This window comes from Stegodyphus dumicola, chromosome 8 (assembly GCF_044657685.1).
Source record: "Stegodyphus dumicola isolate Sdum_Otavi_A_Nest chromosome 8, ASM4465768v1".
Taxonomy (NCBI): Eukaryota; Metazoa; Arthropoda; class Arachnida; order Araneae; family Eresidae; genus Stegodyphus; species Stegodyphus dumicola.
The window spans coordinates 70,164,718-70,177,294 of NC_140775.1; the positions used below are offsets into that span (position 1 = coordinate 70,164,718).

Consider the following 12,577-nt stretch of genomic DNA (forward strand, 5'->3'; position numbering starts at 1 on the left):
TTATTTATTTATCTAAATTATTATAACACTTAGATAATTTTTCAAATCATGAATGTACATGGAACGAGCAAGCTAATGCGCTCAGAAATATATTACATAGCAAGTAAAAGTTAAACATTCCTTTAAAAGTGTTTCAAATTGTTCAACTTATTTTAGTAATGAAGAATTAGTATTTGTTTGCAGGTGATGATTTAAAAATACAAACACTATATTTTATATAGATGTGACAAGGTTATACAAAATTACATAACTCTAGTGCCTGTACAATTAAACTGACCCCATAATTTACCAAAATGAGTTATATAAGATTAAGATCAAATACCATAAACTTCTAATTACGCTTATTTAATTATGAACATAACAATATGATTTTTAGGAAATCTTTGTCAACCGTTTCTCCTTTGCAACTGATTTTCGTGAAATAAAATATTCGGTATTCTAACTAAAGATATAACGCGTAAAAAATTGTGGCGCATTAATGATAAAATTGATAAGGCTTATTAAAAAATAAAAAAAAATATTTTTAAAGAATAATATATAAGTAACCAAAAAATAAAATTTATGAAATATAAAGAGATACGTCTAATGTATAAGCTCCAAAAGAAGTACATAATATTATTCTTACTGACCCCATAATTTAATAAGATACTAGTTGTATTATTACTTATAAAAATTTTAAAATACTTTTTCCATCTCCACTAATTTTTCCAAAATTCATGACTTAAGGCATAAGAGTTTAATTTTATATGAATTTATCATCTATTAATAAAACACATCATTATGAAACTGCAGCGGTTTTATTAGTTAATTAAAATTAACATAGATTATTAATTAATAATAATTTTATTAAAAAATTTTCTGAAAGACATATATATATATATGTAATCTCAATTTTATGGGGGACTTTTAAATTTTCTTAGTTATTAATAAAGCATTTAAAAGTAATTTTAACTTTGTTTGATATCGAAAAAACTTATGAATTTAAGGAAGTTAAAATTTAGTTTTAACTTAAACTACATATACATATATATATATATATGCATGCACATATATTCAGAATCTTGCAGATAGGCATTTCTGACCGTTAAAAAAAGGACTGCAACTCAATAGCAGACACTACGTATACCAGATGGACATTTTTCATAAATTTCTATTGAAATGTGTGGAGTATTGTTGACAATGACTTGCCAAAACTGAATAGAACATCATCGAACACTTAGAGAACCTTCATTCGGATACAAATCAACCCTTGAGGGAACTTTTCCATCATAATAATATTACAAGCACATGGGCACTCCCCCTTTGCCATCGGATTGGATAACAAAGCCACTAAGCCAGCCAATCACACTCACCTTTCGTACCGCTCTTTGCCGTCATGAGACCGTGTCCATCCGTCCCGCTATCGCTTGCCAAAATACCGATTCTATCCTCTTCATCCATAGCTACCTCTCTGTCACCTCTCCCTGCTCCCTCACTCCCTACCTGCTTTCTTTTTTCTTTCTCCGATTCGAACTGTCAATTTGGCCCTGTATCCGCCCACATCTGCTCCTGCCATTGGACAAGTATGACGTCACTCTGAGAGGCGTGACTAAGTGGGGTGGCCATCTGCACTCTGTGTCTGAACCGCGCGAAAACATCGTGAGTCTGCTGAGGTGGTAGAGACACTTTTTTCGACGGCTTACACCAAACGACGAGTGTTCGATTCCTTTTCGAATTGGCTGAACCCTCCCCCTTGGCTTCTTGGGGTTCCGGAACTTTACTCTGCGGAAAGCATTTTACCCCCCATTCTCTGCCAACATTTTCTTCCCCCCATTTTTGCATCTAAGAACTAATTTCAAACAAAGGTGAGAAAACCTAGGTGCAGCGAGTGCTTTTGATTTGAAAGTGATTTTAAATGCAGAAAATAAACAATTCTTATTACAGAATTTGCAAATTGTTAATTAATTTTAAGGAAGACTTTTTTGGATGATTTCACAGTTTAGTCTCGGCAAAAGTACAGAGTGACTAGATCAATATGAAATGGTGTTTAATGACAACATAATTTTTCTAATGGCAGATAAAGTCTTTCTTAACCGCATTAGAAGCTGAAATTTATTGATTAGCTATTGAAATTATTCAAGAGACAGATTACACTGCTAGAATCAAAAAAGAACAAAATTTTTAATTGCTTGAGAAGTTGTGCGTTTTGTGATATAATTCCTCCAGAGTTATTTAGTGGTTAAAAGCCAACACGTGAATTTTTTAATATTTGTGGTTACGATCAAAGCGTCAAGACATGCTGCAAATCTTCAGATACTGCTATGAGGTAATTTAGAGTCTGTGAGCCTGTCATTAGCTATGGAAAAAGAAAGCTGCCACCAGAAGACAAAAATGGGACAAAAAACATTGTGAACATTTTGGTGAATTTTAACTCGATTTATAGATATCTAGTTCTCTACATAAGGTGGACCCATCGGAGGGCAACAGCCCTTACAAGGGCCCCCTCACGTAAGCTCTGGAGTACGGTGTGAACTTAGGAGCGGGCAGCAGCTCCTACGGTAAGCCTTACAGTCGCTTCATGGTATCAGTAATGAACGTTCTTCACGGGGACCCGCACAATCGTGCCGGGGCGCCCTTAGGACATCACCCTCTCATTTCTATGCTGTCAAATACTGGCGTCAACACAAGCAATTCGGGACCCACTAGTAATCCAGGGGGTCCCAGCCAGTCGGCCGTATCCCATCAGCGATCTCCATTTGCAATCCAGGAATTGCTTGGTTTGGGAAATAGCGACAACACAACCAGTTCTCCGACGCCGGCTTCGCCTCGGCCTCACGCTGGCCATCCTCACCTCCCGGCCGTATCGTCATCAGCTCTCGTACCGACGGGAGGACACCCCTCGCACTGCTCGCCTTACCAGCATCGTCCACATCAGCCTACGCCAGCACAATGCTTTTCCGATCCCAGTCGTCTTTATTTTGGTACTGCTTTCATGCCCAACATGGCTGGCACCATGCATGGCATGACGGCACCACCGATGCCCACCATGCTAGGATTCGACCAAGGACCACAACCACATCAAGCTAGGGCTGATACTAATGGTGAGTGCAGAAAAATATAATTTTTATATGTTATGTAAGTTGGTATGATTGTGCCCTATTAATGTTTCTTTTTATGAAATTTGGTATGATTGTATCTTATTAATGCTTATTTTTATGAAAACTGGTAGTTAAGCAGAACTTGTCGTTTTAAAATTAGTAAATCTGTTACACAGGAAGAATTCCGAGGTTAACGAACCTGCCAAGATTTTCAAAACTATACAAATCTACGCCTATTACTATTTAATACATATAAATTAAACGAAATTCCTCATCTTATGTGAAAGGAGTAATGCTTTGCCTTGAAAATCCGTAAATTCATATTCCTAAAACATCTAAGAAATATGTCGTTATAGATTATTTGTAGGACTAATAATAGATTTTGATATGTAGTTATTCAGAATCCATAGTTATGATCATTAAGGAATGCTTAGTTTACAGTATTTTTAAGTTGTATTTTGTCAAAGTTCTTATTTTTTAAGTCATCTATGGAACCTGCGGTTATCTAGAACTATTTCTAAACAAATTTACTACTGTATTTCTTTTAGAAAATTTGAACATGAAATTCAAAATTGCGTATATTTATAAAATGTGTCTCTAAATGTCCATTAAAATTTTATGCTTTTATTGTAAGAAAAACTAGACAGACAATACTTTAATATATTCAATCGAATTTAGTATTAGTTTTAATTGCCTAATATAAACAGAGGCAGGTGGTTTACTGTAGAAGATGCTAGACATAAGCTGGAATATATTTTCGAACAAAATAGTGAGCTGAATATATCTGAACAAGATATTATAGAGATTAATATTGTCATTTATAATAACGTTTATTGTAAGTGATATAAAATTGTTGTTTCATTCATTTATTCTCTTCTGAGTGTACTGACAGTTTAGATCAAATTACTTTAAAATAAAAAATACCCTCTTTAAAACGAAATAAAAGATTTATACAAATACATACACAGATATATGTGTATATATATAAATTCTAGTGCGAGTCTCATGGACCAAGAATTAAGTTTTACTGAATGACATTTCTATTTTTTCGGAAAATATCATGTGTATATCTGTATCTTTATTACTTTCAGTGAAAACAAAATGTATTCAATTTTAGCATGAAGTTATTAAACATTTATATATATGATTGATATATATTTTAAAACTGTAAGAAAAAATTTAATTTACTTACATGGATACGGTTAGCATTTTATACTAATTACGTCTACATTTTTAACAAATCAATTAAAGGCATTCAAATGTATTAATGAAAAATTAATTTTCCGTTTCCTTCTCCCTAAAAAAATTAGTTAATTTAATGTGCAATGGAAGTCCATAATATTAATATTTATGTTTATTATCATGTAAGAACATAGCTAAAATCTATGAGTACTTATTTAATTAGCTATTTAAATCCTAATATCGTCTCACATAACACTTTCGGAAATCGCTGCTGTCAAAGGTATAACATTATTTTCCTCGGAAGAAAATTAATACTTTAATTATTATTAATATTTTCCTGAAATATTAATAATCGAACTGTAGAAGAATATTAATATTTTCCTGAAACCGACTCAGCCATTTTTCGTAAAATAATAAATCTTAATGTATTGCGAATTAGAATATTTTTGATCTTGTGAATTTGCATGCATGATGATACTGCAGTTCCCCTCCTTTTGAAATACTATGAATTTGCATTTATATGGAATTTTTAATTATTCTTTATATCTTTTTACATTTATCCGCTTGAACGGAAAAATACAAATGAAAAAAAAAAAAAAAATTCTGAAAACTACTGCATTTTTCTCTTATTTTTCAAGAAATATTAAAATGCAAAATAAGATCCGTTATGACTGATTTACAAAGAATCATCAATATCATTATCATACTTATATGTAAAAAGGTTAATTGATTCAGAAGACGAAGACGACTTTATTTTAATGGTAGATTGCCAGTTAGCATAAATTTCTTGCACAGTGTAATAGTCAAGGGCGATTAAGAAAGAAAATAAACTGTTTCTTTAAGTATAAACGATGGGAAAGGCTGAAACACAAATATATTAAAGGGAAAATGAATATAAAAATAACAATTTTAAAGTTTGTTGTACTTTTTCTCTTGATTGGTCTTATTGTTATTTGATAAATACCGTAAAAAAGTTAAAGTGATGACAATTTGGAATTTACTTTGAAACTATAAAAGTAATAATGCTTTGAAAATTCAAGCTTGTAAACCTCATAATTATGCAGCATCTGCTATTGTAATATATATGCTCAAATTTTATTTTAGGGTCTAAATTTCATATAGAATCTAAAAAATTTTGATATTATCATAGAAGAAGTATTATGATATGATAGAAAATAAAAACTTCGATATAATCATAGAAGAATAATTATGATATGGAATTATATAAAAACTTTGATATAATGACAGAAGAATGATTATGTTATAATTATTATGAGAAGATCTTACCTTAGAATTCTTTATAATCATATAAAGAATGTGATTGCAGTAAAATTGTAATAGTATTCTTTTATTATTTTTTCTTTTATTCTTTTACTCTAGCTGGATTAAAACTAATTTTTTTTTTTTGCACAACATCATTTTTAACTGCATTAAAAGCAGTCTCTTATTTAGTAGATAGATTTTAATTTTTCTCTCAGGATGTCAGTAGAATTATACTAGTTTCATTTACATTCCATTACTCATATTTTAGCTAAAGAATGCATTGTTTTCTCAAGTTTTAAAAAGAAATGTTTTGTCGAAAATTCATGCAATGGTATACACTTTATTTCACCTTGTATAACATAATGAGTGAGGCTTTTGACAGCATTTATTAGAATTGAAATATTTGATAACATTTAATACAGTTGGAAAGAGAAGAGGGAAATACGTTTGATTTAATCTCCAAACTAATGAATTTTTGCAACATCTATTAAAGTTTAATAATAATAATATCTGTTAGAAGTAAATGTCTCACAGATACTGCCTAAGCAAAGCAGTTTTCAAAATTGATGAAAAATACTTCTAGAATTTTAGTACAATGACTTTTCTAGTTTGCCAGAAACAAATGTATATGGAAAAAATTGCTTTATAGTTAGTTTTATAGTTTTCTGAACCACTAATTGTAAAAAATAAAAACAATTCGGGCTAGATTTAATAGTTAGCATAATTCAATATCTTCTGAAGTTGGTAGATTCTGACATTTTCACATTACTTTAAATTTAAAGGAAAGACTAACACAATTTGAATTTATTGACTATTAAGTTGAAATATGCTTTACTACAAGTTAGAAGATCAACAGTTTATTGTGATTAAATAGTTAATACGATCTTTTCCTCGAGTTTTTTTTTTGGGGGGGGGGACAAAATACTGAGGACATTTAAAAACAACTTACAATTATTAAACTTTTTTGGTAAGCTGCAATTAATAAAAAAAAAAAAAAAAAAAGACTTTTAATGATTTGATGATTACTCATATTTATTGGAAATCTTTTAAAAATACTGTTGTTAGTTTCCTATATTCATAGAAATTTTAAGTTCCTTAGCCTTTTCTTCAATCCTTTTCTCTTTGAATTTCGATTTTGTTTGTTTACAGATAATTGCTGTTTTACATCTTTTTAAGTTTATTTCGCTTTCAAAGTACTTGATCATCATAGATCTTGAAATTCCAAGCTATTTGATACCATTCCGATTCAGCACGCTTCATTATATGTGATTTTATTTGCAGCAACAGAATTCCGATTATGCCAGCTTTGATCAAGTGAGGTTCATCTTTTTCTATGACACAATATATTGTTTTTTTTATTATTTTTTTTAATAATTGGTAAATATGCATCTGTGACTGCTAATCTGAACGGGAGCGGGTCCTTTCGAGATATCTGATGTAAGTGCTTTAAATGTATCAAAAAATGGAATAGTAGGAAGACGATCACTTCGTGACAACAAAGAAACGAGACGCTACTTCGAAACAAAATGATCTGCGTCACCGGTTCTGAAAGTTTATGACTTCGAGAATTTTTTTCATATGATGCATAGTTTGCCGAAACGTAAACCATCCATTTTGTATCATTACTTGGTACAACATAAGAAAACATTTTCATGTGTACTAACAATTTATATTCCCCTTCGCAAATTATTAGGATATTAAGTTTAGCTTAAAAATTTCGCAAAAATTAGATTTATTAAAATGAAAAAGGACGTGTCATAGCAATAGTTTTGTTACAAATATTTACCGATTTTTCCTTTGGAAATTTTGGAGCAGTTTCTTTGCCCCAGATGTGTAAAACCTGATTACAGTGGTTGAAATGTGCATGTATAAATCCAATTTGGTATTTTTCTATTTGTTTTGTGTGTGTATTTATATATATATAAAGTCTATAAAATGTTTTTATGCACAAATAAGTTATGCCGAAAAGAAATAATTACTTGATAACTTTTCCTTTCTTAATATAGAGTACTCTTCGCACAGAACCACATGTCAAGAAAGTTATTATGCTTGTAACTGTTTAGTGAAATCTCCGCATTCTAATATCGCAAACTGAACATATTCTAAGAAATGTTTTAATGAAGTCAAGTTTTGGATTTCATGAATTTTTCGAATAGGAAGTTTTTTGTTAAAAAGTAAAATATCAAATCAGATTTTAATTTAAATAATCACCAGTCAATCTCTCACTATTAACTCCAGAACGTTCTACTGAACTAACTAATTTTTTTTTTTTTTTTTTTTTTAAATTTCTCTGTTCTAGTATATTGTTTTAGAAAATTCTAAATTATAAAATGTGCCATAAAATGATTTGTTCTTGTTTCCTTGTTATTATTTTTAATTCTGATATAAGAAGAAATAGTCACATAAATATTCATTGTAATATACATTACGATAAAATATTGCGAATAATTTCCAAATAAATTCTTCAATCTCCATAATGTGTATCTCATCATTTCATATATTCTTTATACCATGACGTATCTAGCCATAGTTCCTTCCTTATTTTCACCAATTTTAAACAACAGTTCTCTGAGTTCGTTGCATAGTAGGTAAAAAGAAACACACACAAAATAAATAAATAAATAAATAAATAAAAATAAATAAATAAATAAATAAAATAATCCCAATGGTGAGCACTTGTTCATTCAGCATTTGGTCATTCCTAAGGCCTGAAGTGGTGGCCATTTTATTGTGGAGACACAATAGGCCACCGTTGCCTCGTATGAAGGGTCGGACAATTACAACCATGCCTTCTCGGGATTCGCACCCGGGCCCTTCGGTAGCGCAGTTGCCTCCTTTAACCACTATACCGTCTAGGCAGTTAGAAAAAAACTAATTTTTATTTCATAAATAGTATATACATTTATTTCTGTAATACACTGAATTCTCATGCCTAGTATAGACTCTGCCTATCCTGCAGTGAGGATGAGAATTAGGCTTTAGACAAGATAGTGAGGATGAGAATTAGGCTTTAGACAAGAAGGCGGCTTTAAACAAGATATACCTGTGAGTTACTTTCTCCGATTTTTAATTTAGAATTTTCTTTCTTTTGATATCCTATTTCAAACCGTACTTATTTATTATTTATTTATTATTAGTTATTTAAGTAGTTAGGGAAGCTTTTCGCTCTATTACGATTTTAGAAATATGTCATTGAGATAAAAAGCTGAGTAAGTTTTTAAGATTTATATTTCAATTTTCTTCATCCAGTGACTTTCAAATTATTCTGTCTTCTTCGTTCTAGTTTTTTCTGCTGCACATCACTCAGTGCAGAGGACACGCGAATCCAGAAAAGAAATACATCGCAGTTATGATGAGAATACCAATTATTTAGAACCACTGCCACTTTTAAATACTGCATACTTGATAATGGCAACCTCAAGAGCTTGCCGAACAGAGTAAATTTGTCAGAAAAATATCTCTGAATTGGAGGAATTAAACATATTGAAACCTCCAATTAGTTTTTAGGAAAGTTTAATAACAGTAATTAAACATCTCATTTGGTATTTCTTCGCTACTAATTTCGTATAATTTATTGTTAGCTCTAATAATATTTAACTGAAGAACATTTATAACTGAATAAAGCAACTGATTTTAAACTACCTTTATTCCGAATTGCAACTACAAGTGACTGTCTATAATAAGTTATTTCCTTCAATATCGTTTAATCATGTTAGTTTGAAGCACTTGTCATTTGAAGTATCCTTAGTGGCATGTCGGGATGCATATAAACAGTTTGAAAATATTAGCATCTTTATGTTTTCAGGCTCTGCTAAAACAGCTCTGTATGTGTGGTAATGACACGTATTTTCAAGGTGCGGGGATAGCTTTTATTGCATCAAGCACACTCCAAGTGGCGTTTCCTTCTCACCTTTTCAGCAGCGCGAATAGCTGCTCTCATAAGTCGCTTGCGATGGAACCTCTTCATAACTGCAATAATGCGTTGATCCAAAGACTGAAGACAATTTGTTGCATTGGGGGGGTGAGAAGGGAACGTTTACACTGGTTAAGTTCAGATCATGTATGTTATGGGCTGTACACCAGCTCAGTGTCATAAGAGCTTTTTAATTAAACTGGACGGAGCATTTCTGAGCATCCTCAAAATCTAATGACGCAGCGGACTAAAAAACAGTTCGTAATTCGTGCTAACCGAAATTCGCCAGAAATGAGAAAACTTAATAAAAAATCACATACACTACTGACGGGACTGAAATTTTGTTTAAGCTAACCGAGTGGTCGCCATAAGTGAGTTCGCGCTTAAGGGGTTTACTGTAGAGTAATTAGACTGAGAGCTCAGTCTAGAGATATTTACAGTTTTCCTGTTTATTTTAGCTATTTGGGGGAAGGGGGAATGGTAATCGCTATGCTGCACCGGAAACTGAGATTACTGCAAAGCACACTAGGGCTATGTGCTTAAGGGAAGGAGACCTTGTAGAGACATTAGGATTTTTTGGAAGTCAGAGAGATGAAAAATTAGCAACCGCCTTCGCCAGGAATCGAACCACGGACCTCTGGATACTGGCCCAGCGTGCAGAACCACTACACCACGAAGGAAGCTAGGAAAGTGGGAGAAATATCTTATATACTCTCCTTTTTAAAGGGCGACTAGGGTTTTAGGGTACCTAGTTGACAAATCCTGGGTGTGGAGAATCATCATCCACAACCCTTTTATTTCGGGCGCCACTGTAGAGACATTACGATTTTTTGGAAGCTAGAGAGATGAAAAATTAGTAACCGCCTTCGCTGGGAATCGACTCACTGACCTCTGGATACCGGCCCAGCGTGCAGAACCACTACACCACGAAAGACGCTAGGAAAGTGGGAGAAATACCTTATAACCTCCACAAGGAAAACACGTTACACATGGGACAAACCACGATAACGCCCATGCAGCCAGCCCGTTCGCCTGGAATCGAGTCCAGGTCGGAACTACCAATGTTCAGCGACTTTAACCACTCGGCCGCTGGTGGGCCTCAAAACTACATGCATCGGATACAGCGTTACAGAAGGAACGTAATTCTAACTATTGGCTCTAACTCTCTTCAAAAGTCAAATATTCCAAGTATTTGGGGATTCCAAAAGACAAAAAAATTTCTAAAGTAAGCATTTTTAAGCAGAATGGATAAATTGTTGCATAAATGATTACACAAAGACATTTCTGAAATACCTGCGAAGTTGCCACAATGAAGCCGAATTACAGCTTAAAGCCATGTTGAGTAACTTTGCATAAAAGACTTTCTTATATTATTTTCTTAAAGCACTGTTACACAAGAAGTGCATGTAAAGAAAAAATTAATGAATGTATTAACCTAAGAAAGTGTTCTGAGTAAATTTTAAAGAAGCATTTTCAAATTAGTTACATTTAGAAGAATTATATTTTACATTTGATTCAAAGAAGTCTGTTTCCCCGTATCATAGAAATGTTACGTATATCAAAGTCAGTACAGAAGGACTTTCCGTACTAAATATCTCAAGGTACGGATTCTAAGGAACCGAGAATCACGACTCATGTTAATGGTTTGTTTCTTTACTTGAAGTAGAGCAGTGCTTAGGTATTTCTTCACTTGAGCAAGGCAAGAATTAAGTACATGCCCTTACAGAGAATGCAAGTTTACTGTATCTCTGCAGTATTTTAATTCAATAAAGGTAATTATTTTAAATCATAATACTACAATTCTTCTAGCAGTTTTTATTCGCAAAATCTTAAATCAAAAAATAGAATACATGTAGAAGTTTATAATTTTAATCTGAAAGATACTAAAATTACCTTTTTGATAATTCAGCTAAAATAAGAAATAATATTGCAATAGTAGAAATAGTACAGTGTTAAAAAGTGTTGCGCTTTTTCCCGAGATTTTTTTAATTAAATTTTTATTGTTTTAATGAAATAATTTTCAATTCAGTAATATTCAAATTCCACTTAATTACTTGATTCGAGTTCTGTTTAATTTTATTCCGTGTTTGATAGCTCTTTTGACCAAATGATTGCTTAATTTGTTATTATTTTAAGCTTCCAAAAGCTTTTTTCGCGGCTTGCAATAGTAGCCTAGAGAAAAACTAGTTTTTTTGTCAACTGATTCTTAAAAATTTGATTAAAAATATTAACGCAACTTGTAAATTCGAATAAAATTAAGCTAAAATATATCCATGAACTCTTTAAATGAATAATTTAATAAATTAGTAATTCTTCGAGATCTTTAATGATTTAAGCTTGCAGCCGTTTTAATATCTGAGTTTTCTTGAAACTGTTCAGTATTTAAAATGAAATATTTCTGATGAAATTTCTTCAACCTTTATATAGCATTTGAATATTTAAGTGCTATGTTGTAACCTACCTCTTTAAACTGTTCTCAATTTAATAGCATTATATTTTCATCAGTTGACAAGTGAAAATTACAATTAGTCATTAGTAATTAGTCATCTCGCCCAATTTTTAGATTTCCACTTTAGTTGTTAATAGCTCAAAACATCGATCCCTTCTTGCATTTTCACTATCGAAAAAAAAAAAAAAAATAGTTTTTCCTCAATCAGTTCTTAGGAGTTTTATCTATTAAGCTTCTTTTTAGTTACTCTTTAAATTCTCTCTATGTATTTATCTTTAAAACTTAATTTTTGTATTTATCAAAAATATTTTTAAAAATATTTTTTTTCGTCATTTGATGTGAAGGAACAAAATACCTCTATTAAAATAATATTTTATAACATCACACACACTCTACTATTTCCCACTATTATTTCAGTTTTAATTTAGATAAATAAACTAACTCTTTCTCTTAACTCGCAATTTAAAACTGGCAACTTCCATCCTAGAGGTATACCTGATTTCGAAAACGCTTCCTAACAAGTACAAAATAGTTCATTGTTTCTGATAATGGAATGGATAAGACTGTTAATCATTAGCATCTTGTCCAGGATTCTTTTCTCTGCAAATGAGCTGATTACATTCGTTTTCCTCAGAACATTCTCCCGAATGTAATCTTTCTAAGAAAGGAAAGTCTAACGTACTTTGTTATAAT

At 31.7% G+C, this 12,577-nt stretch overlaps 1 protein-coding gene across 1 annotated transcript in view; it reads left to right on the forward strand.

Annotated features, from left to right (window-relative positions):
- Positions 1-1,636: 1,636 nt before the first annotated feature.
- The window catches only part of LOC118192553 (uncharacterized), a 306,776-nt gene continuing 295,835 nt past the window's right edge, over positions 1,637-12,577 (forward strand). The window contains exon 1 of the mRNA XM_085821984.1: positions 1,637-3,080. Coding sequence (XP_085678110.1) covers positions 2,558-3,080 — 523 coding nt within the window. The 5' untranslated portion in view covers positions 1,637-2,557. The remainder of the gene's footprint in view (positions 3,081-12,577) is intronic.